Source organism: Palaemon carinicauda, chromosome 26 (genome assembly GCF_036898095.1).
Source record: "Palaemon carinicauda isolate YSFRI2023 chromosome 26, ASM3689809v2, whole genome shotgun sequence".
Lineage (NCBI taxonomy): Eukaryota > Metazoa > Arthropoda > Malacostraca > Decapoda > Palaemonidae > Palaemon > Palaemon carinicauda.
Window position 1 is genome coordinate 34,230,324 of NC_090750.1, and position 15,000 is coordinate 34,245,323.

The 15,000-nt window shown below is 34.4% G+C and overlaps 1 protein-coding gene across 1 annotated transcript in view; it reads left to right on the plus strand.

Moving 5' to 3' along the window:
• Positions 1–12,345, plus strand: part of LOC137620139 (uncharacterized) — a 67,155-nt gene extending 54,810 nt beyond the window's left edge. Inside the window, exons 3-7 of the mRNA XM_068350400.1 lie at positions 6,100–6,318; positions 7,399–7,629; positions 10,469–10,747; positions 11,692–11,816; positions 12,223–12,345. Coding sequence (XP_068206501.1) covers positions 6,100–6,318; positions 7,399–7,629; positions 10,469–10,747; positions 11,692–11,816; positions 12,223–12,313 — 945 coding nt within the window. The 3' untranslated portion in view covers positions 12,314–12,345. The remainder of the gene's footprint in view (positions 1–6,099; positions 6,319–7,398; positions 7,630–10,468; positions 10,748–11,691; positions 11,817–12,222) is intronic.
• Positions 12,346–15,000: the final 2,655 nt, after the last annotated feature.

The following is a 15,000-nucleotide window of genomic DNA, read 5'->3' on the forward strand; positions in this document are numbered from 1 at the left end:
CGAAAAAAAGGATGTGAACAACGAATTTAAGAAAAAATATTTCTGACTAGCACGAATTAGCAAAGTTAGTTAATCAAAAAATGAAAGAATATGATACAATTGTAATGTTAGTTTCCTTACCTACAGACCTAACGGGGGGGGGGGGGGGGGTGTCGGGACTAACGCCCCCCTGCGACCCCCCTTACACTGCCGTATTCTAAGTTAGCCAAAATAGTGGCATACACATACAGGTGGCCGCTATCCAACATACACCATGACATGGCTTGTAGGTTAGGTTAGGGTGGAAAGTTTAGGTTAATTGATGTCCATTTTTAATCTACGCGGGAGAAACTGGCCACAGATATACAAAGGCTCCTACGAATAGACTATTCACTGCTTAATTTATTCATTGTTTAAAATCATGTACACAATACAAATCGTTCCTGGAATTGTCTACAAAGAGTTTTTCGTCTAGTGGACATAAATCATAATATTTGAAAGGGTTTATTGGCATTTCATATTCAATCCAATGCAACCCTGTCTAATCCGAGATACCTGATCTGCAGACAACCTGAGTACCACACATATTTTTTATTTTGATAGGGTAATTTGTATATGACAGATTTACTTGCTAGATTGTCTTAATTGGATCCACCATGATTTAGACATGTCCCTGTGAATTCACTTGAATTATAGGCAGAGCATGTGCAATGACAGACACACCATTTGAAGTCATGGCAGAGGTAACTGAGGAGTGTCAGGGGCTCATTAAACCACTGGTAATGACATAATGCCGTAGGTAATGTTAGGGGTGACCAACTTAGGTTAGGATATATCACTTTTTGCATTTGTAAAAGTCAAAATCAGAGACAAACAGACATGATGAGAGTCAGCATAAAAATATTTGAATCATACAGTAATTTAATTGCCTGAGTTGATGTGTCTGCTGATCTGCAAAACATCCATATGATATGGGTATGGGGTTTCGCATGTTATGTTTACATATGCTAAGTTGTTCGATGAGTAAGAAGATTCTGTCTACGATCAGTTCGGTCTTAGTGGAATGGTGTGGCAAGTAGTAGATGATTATAAGAGTTCTCTCTCTCTCTCTCTCTCTCTCTCTCTCTCTCTCTCTCTCTCTCTCTCTCTCTCTCTCTCTCTCTCTCTTCATTACTTATTCAGTCAGAGTTAATTCTTATCATCTACGAATATAATTTCAAATGTCTGGATGTAGATTTTGTGTAATCTAACTCTGCTACAAATTCTTAATTGTCTGTATCATGATAATAGTAATAATAATAATAATAATAATAATAATAATTTGAATAATGATTTCTTATTTTTAAAGAGATAACTTTATCCCGTTAGAGATTACTATGGAAGCTATCGAAGAGAGAGAGAGAGAGAGAGAGAGAGAGAGAGAGAGAGAGAGAGAGAGAGAGAGAGAGAGAGTTTCGTGTAATCATTCATATTCTTTTCATATTAGTTGTAGGCAAAAGTTACCGCTTTCATATTGCACATTTAAATGATCTATGTGTATATGTGCATACCCCTGTACATACTAAATGACGTAACTGAATATATTTCTACAAAAATCCTTCCCATCTGACAATGCTTTGTTTTATATCGCAACTTTGTATATTGTACATTTCAGTTTTTTTTCTAGTTATTTGTTAATGATATTTTCATGGGTACTCGTTTGTCATTTCAGGACTATAAAGTATACCAGTGGCTTCTCTGTGAGGTGCCTCCATTTAATATAAAAGTGAATAAGTACTTGAAACCTGCTTTAGTAAATATATGTATTCTCCTATGATTGATCTTCAATCTACATTTTTATCTTCACTTGTTTACTACACGTACAAAATCTACCATCAAGCTTTGCCTTGTAAAATATTAAGATACGAAAAGATAAAACATACAGCAGACCTTAGAATCCTCTTCTGGTAGCATCAGGTTATCACGAGGATAGAATTCCAAAAAAATTATGACAAGCAAGTTACATGTTATTAAAGAAACTTGAGTGACAAACATATATATAAACCCTATTTTTGCAGTTCCATGATTTACGTTTTCTTTCATGGGGTGATCTTGTTTTTTATGTTGTTCTCTTTGATTGCAATACGATACTTGTAATCGTCAACATTTAAGGCAATCTATGTTTGCTTTAAAGGATGAAAATATAAATGTTATCCACAATAAATATGGAATGATAAAAATTGCAGAGGATTTATATACAATGCTATACAATAGTGTTAAAAGAAATAACTTTTCCAATAGAAATAATGAAACATAAGAGTCAGTATCAAATGTAACAGTGGGAGAAGTAGAGAAAGTACTAAAAGGCACCAAAAGAGCCAAAGCCGAGGAGAAGATGGCCTAACAATTGATTTGATAATAGATGGAAGAGATTCATAATAGTAAAACTCGTTTATCTCTACACCAAATTTTTGCAGGAATGCTCTATACCTACAGCTTGGAAAAACCTTATCATTATACTAATTCACAAAAAAGGGGGCACGAAAAACCTGAACAATTACTGCCCAATAAGTTTACTCACTGTAATGTATAAAATATTTACAAAGATCACATTAGATCGAAAAGAAAGACAGCTAGACAACGGACCATATCCATGTAATTAAGCTAATGAGAATATCAACATATATCAAACCAATATGTATGGCATTTATAGAGTAGGTGAAAGCTTTCAATTCTGTCAAAACCTCAGCAGTGACGAAAGCCCTTCAAAAACAAGGAATAGAATAATCTTATGTTAGAACACTTCAAGATATATATATATATATATATATATATATATAGATATATATATATATATATATATATATATGTGTGTGTGTGTAGGTGTGTGTGTGTATATATATATATATATATATATATATATATATATATATATATATATATATATATATATATATATATACATATATATATGCACATATATATAAATACATACATATATCTACATATGTATATATATATATATATATATATATATATATATATATATATATATATACAGTATCTATTGCAATCCTAAAACCACATAAAGATAGTGAGTAAATTCCGATTGAGAAAGGAGTTAGACAGACCAGATCCATGTAATTAACTAGCCAATGGAAAAATCTACTGAGAATTACAAACCACTGTGTATGGTATCAAAAAACTATGAGAAAGCTTTTGATTATGTCTAAACTTCAGAAGTAATGAAAGCCTTTCAAAGAGGAGGAATATATGATACTTATGTTTGAATCATTGAAGATATTATACGGGTAGTACAGCAATCCTAAAACTACATAAATTTAGTGAGAAAATTCCAATTGAGAAAGGGAGTTAGAAAGGGAGACCCTATCTCCCATGAATTATTCATAGCATTCCTAAAAGAACTTTATATGAATTTAAATTCAGAGAATGTAGAAATTAATATAATTTCGGAATACCATAACATCTTAAGATTTGCAGATTACTTAGTTCTATTTAGTGAATCGAGGGATACAATTTCAAAAGATAATAGAAGATTTGAATAGAAAAATCAGAAATATAGGACTGAAATTTAATAGGAGCAAAACCAAGATGATGTTCAATGAAAAGGCAGAGGTAACAAATAAGGGTTAAGGGTTTACCTCTAGAGATTGTTGAAGAATATACATACTGTACTTAGAACAAGCAGTAAGTGGTTCCCCAGACAATGAGACTGAAATTAAAAGAAGGATAATCATGGGATGGAGAGGTTTTTGTAAACATAAAGAGGTTATGAAACATAAAATACCACTTTTTCTAAAAAGAAAAGTATTTAATCAGATAGTCATACTAGTATCAACTTATGCATCAGAAACTTGCAGTCTTAATAAAGCCTTAGAACGGAAGCTATGGAAAGAATAATGACTGGAATAACATTAAGAGACAGAAAAAGAGCAACATGGATCCGAGAGCAAACTAAAGTAGAGAATATCTTAACATGTGAGAAAATGAAATTTATATGGGCACGGCATATAACAAGTAAAGCATGAAATATGGAGTACAAGAATAACAGAGTGGGTCCCTAGAGATTACAAACGAACCAGGGGAAAGAAGAAAAGACAGTGGATTCACGAGCTCCGCAAATTTGCTGGTATATATTTTTTGCAGTATGGTTGTTAAATAGTTTCATGAGCATCAAGACTTGCCAAGTAAGAGAACCTCCGAGCATATACCCAAACCACATAATAAAGGAGGCGTTCATCGAAAAAAAAAAAAAAAAAAAAAAAAAAAACACTGATGTTGTAGCTCGCAACAAACATTATGAGTATACTGCAAGCGATAATATGTTACGCTTTTACTCGAAAGGCATTGGAGGATATAAGAATATTTAGGAAATTACTTAGGCAAGAATTTTCACGAGTCATGTGTGTTGACTCGGGATGGTTGTCCCACTTATGTCTTTGTCTGTTAACCTGTCGAGTACGTTGTGTTCTCAGGCAGGTGACGTTCCAAAGACACAGATGTTTCTGAATGTCTTAGTCACCTCTTTTATGTCATATACCCGAGGATGAGAGAAAATGAAGATAATTGACTATTTCAAATTATTTACCGCTTCTCAACGGCATCTATATACAGTGTCGTGAGATTATTTAACTGTACATGTACCCTATAGATCTATTCAAACAGCGCAATACGTTCATAATATAGAAAAAAAAAATTATGAAAAGGAGTAAAACTTAATTAATTATTGTCTAGATCCACATCACCATATCAACTAGGCGTATTGATTAGTATGAGTCTACTTTGGCATTTTAAGATACTCAGCATTGATCGAATACTTTACGTAATCTGGTGTCGAAACTGTACCCATTACCGCTGGGATAGGCTACCCTCAAGATGTGCAAAAATGACAAAAGAAATAAAAAAAAATCTATGATTCATTATTTTCAACTTTCTATGATCTTTAGCCTCGGTGACACATCAACAGTTGTATGTCGGATTTGGAGATCTGGTATTGAAAGTTGACTACTAGCTTTTGTACCTGTAACGCTGTAAAGATCATTCACACCTTATTCAATCAATCACACCTTATTCATTGACTTCGCATTGTGATTCACATTGTTTTACAGTAGCTTACTCTTATGAATTTGGGATAGAATTCCTAACACATGCTCATTCCGTTGTAAGGCTTTTCTATGAATGAATTTTTTCCCTGTGATTTTGAATAATTTTACACACCCAACACTGGGTAGCTAAATAATTTTCCTTTCCAAATAAAGAAAAAAAAAATACCATTGTTTGTATTTGAAGCTAAACGGCCAAGTCACTTGAACATAGTTATGAAAAGATTTTAAAAGAACTGAAAGGAAGTACTATGAATTGAAGTCATCTGTCATGGTGTTGATGCTTATGAAACCAGTTCCAAAGACTTTTTTTTTTGTAACTACAGATTAAGTATATCTGAAAAAAAAATATAGCATACGAAAATTTTGTTTTTATAATCTGTTTGTATATTCTTTTGTATGTTATATTTTTATTGTTCGTGAAATTTGTCAGTTTTAGAAATATTTTTTTGTGAAAATACTCAATATTAAGAATAGCTATATTCTATCAATTTTGATTGTTACAGTAGATTTTCATAGCTTACAAAATTTGGTTCAATTGAAAAATCAAGATAAATTATAAATGAACGTTTTCCTGAAAATAGTTTTGATTCTCTATTTTTCTTTCAAGTCATCCTATTTCTTGTATCATCGAATCACTACTTATAATACAATTGCTCTATTTCAATATTATTATTATTATTATTATTACTAGCCAAGCTACAACCCTAGTTGGAAAAGCAAGATGCTATAAGCCCAAGGGCTCTAATAGAGAAAAATAGCTCAGTGAGGAAAGGAAATAAGGAAATAAATAAATGATGAGAATAAATTAACAATAAATCATTCTAAAAAAAGTTACAACGTCAAAACAGATATGTCCTATATAAACTATTAACAACGTCAAAAACAGATATGTCATATATAAACTATAAAAAGACTCATGTCAGCCTGGTCAACATGAAAACATTTGCTCCAACTTTGAATTTTTTAACATATTATCATTATTGTTGTTGCTGTTATCACTGTTATTATCATTAAGCTTCCCTGGTGGGATGGAGGCGATTACCTCTGCGACAACAATGCAACCTGGGCGTCCCTCTCCCCTCACCGGGATAAAAGAAAACTAAAATTGACGAAGGATTTTGGCACGTGTGGTCGAAGGGCTGCTGCAGACGGGGACAACCAAAAAGTCATCAGTTTTTCACTTTATGGAAAGGATCCCGAATACTGGAATGGATTACCCGAAATTTTGTCTGATGTAAGAATCTCTCTCTCTCTCTCTCTCTCTCTCTCTCTCTCTCTCTCTCTCTCTCTCTCTCTCTCTCTCTCTCTCTCTCTCTCTCTCTCTCTCTGTGTATATGTATATATATATATATATATATATATATATATATATATATATATATATATATATATGTATATATATATATATATATATATATATATATATATATATGTATATATATCTATATATATATATATATATGCATATATATATATATACATATATATATATATATATATATATATATATAATATATATATATACATATATACATATGTATATATATATATATATATATATATATATATATATATATATATATATATATATATAAACACACTTACGGTCTGTGCTGACACAGATAGTCTAATTTAACAAATGTCTTTTTCAACTGATAAAAAGGAAATGAAAACGAAAAACTTTCATATTGAATGTAGAGAGGATCTAGACTTTGGAAAGATGTATATGTATCAATGGAAACATTTAATTCTTTTCTATCTACCAAAAAAAAAAGTGTAAAAATTAAAGAGAACTTAAAATTTCTCCCCTTTTACTCACAAAATATTATTAAAAATAATGCTGAAAAGTCCTTTCTCATTCTCTTTCCTGATTCGATCTTTGTATATTTACCCTCAAGTTTCTAAACAAAAAAAAATCATGGATATTCTTAAGGCTATCTTGTCAAGCAAGAGTTCGGAACAGTAACAAGAATGAAATGTATATGCATTTAGGATAATATTTTTTATTCAATGCATATAATCATTATATTCATTTAATTAAAGTTAGTTTGTTAGTTAAGGATAAAAAATTTTACCAACTCATTTAGAAAAACAGAAAATGATAATGACCACTGCATTTTGTGAATCCAGGGTACAATTTTTCGAGCTGGGAATTCTATCACATTTTAGCATACAAAGAATTGCTATATTCCAATCAGAATTATGAGCATTCAGTTTTTCTGTTGTTGAATTTACATTAAACTTGTTTTGTGCCAGTACTGACACGAGCTCCAAAAGCACATAGGTTATGACAACTGATTTTGGCTTACCCCAGGCAAAGCACTTATATCCCGGATGGAAAGTCTGGATTTATACTAATCCACGAAACCAGATGAAGATCCTTTGCCCGTTGCTGCAAAACCACAGTCATCTTCGAATCTGCGACGTCACTAATTTGCCCCATCCGCTTAACAACATTACTAACGTGCATCCTATGTTCTGGAGGATTTCACCATTAGGAGATCCCAAGGTAGAATCTCTGCTCGTCAGGGATTCTGATTCTAAGGTAAGTTTTTATACTCCTATGTATTACTCTTTTGAGATCTTGGAATTTAGAATTTCTCAAAGGTTTAGCTAAGAATTTATCTAGATATAAGTGTGAAGGTCCCTCAGTCATGCGAGTTTACTTGTGTGCGAGTGGGCTGTTAGGTTATAACAGAGGCGAGAGGAATGCAACTAAACTTTATTAAACAGAAAACGAGCTTATGCACAAGTAGTTAATAGCAAGAGATCACAGAGGAAGGTGGCGTTGGAATCATTGAGGGCAACGTCTTTCCAATGGAAGGATGTGCAGGATGTCCTACATGCTTAGTACTCTAGATCTTTTCATTGGGCTTCTGCCAAGGTGTTGTAATCTAATCCAAGGTGAATGGCAGCCAACATATTTCTTGACAGGGCATTAGCAACTGGATTAATTTTCCCCGGAATGTATTGAAAGGTGCAATTGTATTAGCCACAGCAGAGATGTTGGCGTTGATGGGTGGACGAGGCTCCAGACTGTCAAGTGAAGGCATGCACCAGAATCATGTGGTCCATGCGAATGATGAAGGGCATACCGTCTAAGAAGTGGTGAAAGTGACTGACAGCCAAATGCACCACCAGTAATTCAGGGTTGAAGGTAGAGGAGCCGGATTCCATTTTAGACAGTTTTCTACTGAAGAGGGCCAATGGATTGGGGAGCCGTTGACCACCTGCTCGAGTACTGCACCAATAGCGATGTCTCTGGCATTGGTAGAGAGAAGCAGAGGGGCATTGCAGAAAACCACTTCTTGAAGGGTATCCAACTTCAGGTCTTTTGGCTTGCCCTTGAGGGAGGCATAGATGGGGACAAGAGTGGTGGAGATGGCTGGAAGGAGCCAGTGATAATAGTTCATCATGCCTAAGGGCATGGAGAAGTTATGAATGGCTGCTACCTTCTCAGGGATAGATGGATGCTTTCATGAGTGATGCGGTGCCCTAAGAAAGATACATGATTGACACTAAAGGTACACTTGTCGTACTGGACTACAAGAAGGTTGTTCTGTTGTAGGTGGTTGCGAAGGATCTGTAGGTAATGGAGATGTTCCTCTTTGGAGGAAGAAAACAAAAGTATGTTGTCTATACGCAGAAGGGGAGGTCTCCCAAGATGCCAGCCATGAGGCATTGAAGTAGCCCCAGCATCACAAAGGCCAAAACAGGAGTTATTGAAGATGTATGTACCGATTCAGTACCATACGCCTGAATCTGGCAAAACCTGGGTGCCCTGTTATATTGATATGGATATAAATACCGTATTTGACAGAAACTGTGGGCGTTTGGCAAAGTTCTGAACGGAAGACTTCCAGGTGCAAAGTGAGGAGGTGGGCATAAACATTGTGTGCACTGACGTGGAAAGTGAAGTCAGAGGGGGTGAGTTGAAGAGGTGACGTCGAGAGAGAGTCTGCATTGACTAACCGTCAGTGATCAACATCAACCAGGAGGTGGAAATGGGAGAGCAAATTCACACTAAAGATTAGCAATGGGACGTAAGTAACCAGAAACTTCTTATGGTATTTGACGCTTCCAAACGATAATGTGAGGGTCTCGTACCCGTGGGTGGGGATCGCAGATCCATTGGTAGCTACCAGGCGGACATCGGCAGGCTTAGGTAGACTATGTCTTGTCCTGGAGAGTGTCCTTGGTAGAAGAGAATGGCAAGCATATGTGTTTACCGAAAATCAAATGCCAGTATTTGCATCACGTGAAAAGAAAAGATTAGTAATAGGGGAGGCCACCACCATAAACGATGGCCTCCATTCCGATAGAAACTGTAACATCCATTTCATGTACATCTGCTTTACTCTCAGGGTGGATAACGAGATTTGGTATCCCTGAGCATATTTCTTCTGACAGGGGTTACCACTTTCCCCTCTCAATTGTGAACATTATTAGCGAATCTCCTAGACATCACCCTACATCAGATCGTCTCTGTTATGACCTAACAGCCCACTCGTACAAATTACACAGTAATAATGACATGAAGATTAAACATACCTAATAAAACGCAGCATTATACATGCAGCTACAAGTGAATACTTGGTGTAGAGTGTCAGGAAAAATATCACATATACAGTATGTAACATATATATATATATATATATATATATATATATATATATATATATATATATATATATATATAAATAATTTGCTAAGCATCCTACCTCAAAGGCAGCCATACACGCTGCAATAAACAGCTTTGATCAAGATCTACCTGAGATCTGATTGAAATCGAAGTTATGCACACAATATTTAGATAATCTGATCTAATCAAGTGACGGACGTACTCAAGTTTTAGCTAACATTATGTCAAGCGCAGACATGACACCATCTGTATGGTTATATTATATTATATATATATATATATATATATATATATACACACACATATATATATATATATACTGTATATATATATATACTGTATATATATATATATATATATATATATATATATATATGTGTATATATATATATATATATATATATATATATATATATATATTATAAATAGATAAACCATACAGATGGTGTCATGTCTGCGCTTGACATAATGTTAGCTGAAACTTGAGTACGTCCGTCACTTGATTAGATCAGATTATCTAAATATTGTGTGCATAACTTCGATTTCAATCAGATCTCAGGTAGATCTTGATCAAAGCTGTTTATTGCAGCGTGTATGGCTGCCTTTGAGGTAGGATGCTTAGCAAATTAAGGGTCCCCTTTCTTGCTTCACAAGAATGTGTAATTAAGTTGAATATCAATGATAGTATGCTGCTTCATTCAATCTTTTACAAGAGACATGATTAATATAAAAGCTATGGCAGTTGACAGAGAGGGAACAGAAGGCCGTCCAGGAGTGGCTAGAATCAGGGAAGACATTTCATGTAATGAGAGACCACCCCATGCACAACGTACCCATTCTAGGCGGGATGTGGGGAGCAAACTGGGCCCAGAAGATCAACGAAAACTCGTCCGACTCCAAACAAGGACCATCGTTTTCGCGTCGAGGGTTTAGTGCTAAAAACCTGAGAAGGATCAGAAACCAGCTGTTCGTTGAGGCATTTGAATATGGGGCTTATGGCTTTGATCAGGTGCTTCTGGCGGTGAGTAGTTATTGTTATCACTTTTATTATTATTATCAACACATACTTATAGCGATGGACATTATGCAAAGAACAAAATTTAACACACTCATATCAAGAGGCCTAGGATTTTTTTAAGTGAAGTAATAAATAGTTTCTAGATTCTGTGCCTGAGTAAAATCTATAGATTCTTTTTAAGAGGTAAGTGACCTTGGGAAATCACAAATCTCATAAATCATTATTATTATTGGTTTTTTTTATTGTTAAACGTGCATTAATATAGATCAAACCAAGAAGACCATTGAAAAATTGCTCATATGTAGGCATAACAGGAAAAATGAAGACAAGAAAAATCTCTAAGAAAGATGCTAAAACCTAATAAGAAGATAAGCAAAAGTAAAATAGGAAACATGCAAAAGCTAAGATAACTCACATTGCATTTAGCCAAGTTCTGTTATGTATATTGACGGTGGTAATCTCTACTTTAATAACAAAATTGGACGACAGTGATTGTGTATTCCCCTGTCTAGTGCGTTTGTCCATCCATGAATTTATCGTAACAGTTTTGGTGTTTTTAAAAGAAATTCTAAAGGACTGTTAATTATAATCCGGGGAAGAGTTGATTAGTTTTCCTGATAATTCTGGATTCAGAAATTGTTTGGTAATTTTTTAGGGTGAAAATTTATCATTTGTAGAGAGCTATGGATTCTTTAAGCACGTTCAAGTTGCTTATGCATATACAGCTAGAAATTACTCAGCAAAGTCAAACTCCACCAAAAAGTAAAAAAATATCCCTGCCCTGAACCATAATTCATCTTGAAATATAACGAGCCCTCATAGGTTTATTCCTAAACCTATCATAAATTTCATGAAAATGCACATAACTTTTTCCATCTATTCCATTTATGTTAATATAATGACTTTAGACTCTATCACTAATTGTAATGTTGCTCTCCTATCACCAGAGATTACTGTGGCCTTCGATGAAGTCAGTGATGGTCCACGACAGCTTCTACTGCGAGGTCTACGTTTTGGGCTGGAGACCGTGGCCCACACAGAGGATCAATGGCGCTTTTGTTGGGAGCCCAAAGTCAGTTTAGTTTCATTTTAGGAGGGGGAATTCCACCCTCAGCGTACCATGCAAGCTACATTGGGGCTGCTATTAAAGATTTTTTTTCAATCATCAGCTGCATTGCTTTCTGTCTTTTTATTTGTTACACTACGTCACTTTCCACCTTTCATTCAAATTTTTAAAACTTTTTCTTGCTGTAGCAATAAGCTCAAAAGTAAGTTCAATACTTGGAGACCAAATGTTAAATTTAAATAATATATTTGAGATATCTTAGCACCATTAGCCTATAATCGTGCATAGTCATACACCAGAATCCATTGATATATTATGTCTAATATTATATATGCATACATGTATATACTGTATATATATATATATATATATATATATATACACACACACATAAACTTATACCTCTTTTCAGCTATCGCAAAGAATATGCAAACGACACCCTAGTCAAAGAATGCACTTCGGCCTGTCGACCTCCAGATCACCCGGACTGGCTCTACTGTTGACATGTTTTCTGACACTCGCGCACATACACACACACACACACACACACACACACACATATATATATATATATATATATGCACATGTGTGTGTACATATATGTGTTGTTGGCGGGGGTGCTATATATATCGAGTATATATGCATATGTATACTTTATATATAATATATACAGTATATATATATATGTATATATATATATATATATATATATATGTATATATATATAAATATATGTATATATATATATATATATATATATATATATATATATATATATAGATAGATATATGTCTATTGTGTATATAATTATATGCATATATACATTTATAGTGGTATATATATATATATATATAAATATTCATATATATATGTATATATATATATATATATATATATATATATATATATATATATATATATATACATATATATATATATATATATATATATATATATATATGTATATGTTAGCTATATCTTTTTTTCCACTGTTATCCTTTCATTAAAGAGTCGGTTGATCGATGCACCATCTCAATTGCCTTCTATTAAAAGCATCCTCTTCCATCAAACTTATTCTCTCCATATCATCCTTCATCTTATATCGCCATCTAATTGGCTCCCTCCATCTTCATTTTCTCCATCTAACAGTTTCCTGCCAAGCTCTTCTCACTTCCTCCCACCATTCATCTTCGACACGTACCCACACCATGTTAGTCATGCCGTTCTTATCACCCCTGTAATCTTCAATACTCCTGTCATTCTTCTTTTTTATCATTTTACAACCTTTCAACCTATAATATTCTCATAATCCACCTCAGCATTCTCATCTCTGTTCTCTCAAGCTTTGTTACCTCTTTTCGTACTAGAGGCCACGTTTCCAGTCTATACATCAACATTGGTCTTATCATTGTGCTATAGATCACGATTTTCGGCTTGATTAGAATTTTATTATCACATACCAGTCCTGCTACTTCCCTCCACTTCCCCCATGCTGCTTTTATCCTACTCTCATCTTCAGCCTCACATCCTCCTTCCTGACTTATAGCAGATGCTAAGAACCTTTTGTTCCACCTGTTTTATAACTGAGCTTTTAATCTTATCCACATTCACTCTCTCTATATGTTTTCCTCTGTCCAAAGTACGTTGCCATTCTAAAATCCTTCATTTTCAGTGGTAATCACCAAATCATCTACATATAGCAACTCCCACAACTCGTAATTTCTTATCTCTTCCCTTAACACCACAAATAAAAAAGGGCCTTAATAATGACCCCTGACGTAATCCAGCACTAACATTAAAGGATTCTGTTTCCCCAGCATCTGTTATTACCTTAGTCCTTGTTCTTTTGTACATCTCAACCATTCTAACCAACGCGTCTGGGACTTTCCTCTTCCTCAAACATCAAAACATAATTTCTCTTGGTATTCTATCATAGATCTACAAAAGGACAGAAGAGATTCTGGTTTCACTTTTTTCCTTTACATGTCTTACTATAAAGATAACATCCACTGTCCCTCTCTCCCCTCATGAATCCATAATGCTGTTTCCCTGTCTTTAAAATCTCTCTCAATCTCTCATCTAGTGCCCTCTCAAAAACTTTCGAACCATGCTCTGTTAGTTTAAATCCCCTGTAGTTAATTCAATCCATAACATAACCTTTTTGCATAGTTATAAATACCATTAGACTGTCCATTCAGTTTTTAGGCCTTTTTTCCTCTTCCCATATTGCTCTTAATAAATATAGCATCAATTCTTTCCCTCTGTAGCTACTATCGAGATCATTTTAATTTGAAACTCTGATAGACTTGGTGCTTTGCCATTTTTCCTTTTACTCAATGCTCGCTTCAATTCTGTATTCCTTATCTTCATCACTGGTCCCTTCACTCTTCGTGATTCTCCCAGCTCCTCTTCTCTCTCATTTTCAGTACTCAATAGTTGTTCAAAATATTCTCCCTATCTCCTCTTAATGTCTTCATCTCTTTATAATAGATTTCCACCTTTATCCTTAATCACTTCCAGTTGCCCCAAATCCTGTCTTTGCCTTTTTCTCAAGTTTGAAATCTTACATATATCATTTTATCCTTCCCTTGTTCCTAGCCTTTCATTTAATTCCTCTACCACTCTCCCAATAGCTATAACTACTTTCCTCCTAAAATAGTTTTCCTCTTCACTATCCTGTTTCTCTGCATCCTGTGCGTGCCTTATTTTCCAGTCTTTAAGTGCCTTCGATTTTCTTTTAACTGAATCTTGCACTTCTCTGCCCCACCGCCACTTCTTTCCTTTGGACACACCATATCCACTGTTTTTTCCCACTAATTCCTCCGTCTTCCCTACACATATTTCTTTCATACCCAACCTAGATATTTTCCATTCTGTAACCCTGTCCACTCTCTCAGCTCAATCTTTCAAGTCGTCTGTCTTTCTCAATCTTTATAAATTCCTCACCCTTTTCTCATTTAAAACCCCTAACCTTAATTCTAGATCACCCATTTCTCTTTTTGGGGTTTCTACCGCTCATTTTAAAATCCTTCACTACCAGTCTATGTTGTTTAACACGTGCTTCCCACAAAACAACTTTACAATTCATCATATCGTTTTTGTCAACTCTTCAACCCAGGTTGTAATCTATTAGGCTTTCCACCCCTCCACTTTCATAGGTTATCAGGTGCTCATCCAACTTCTGAAACAT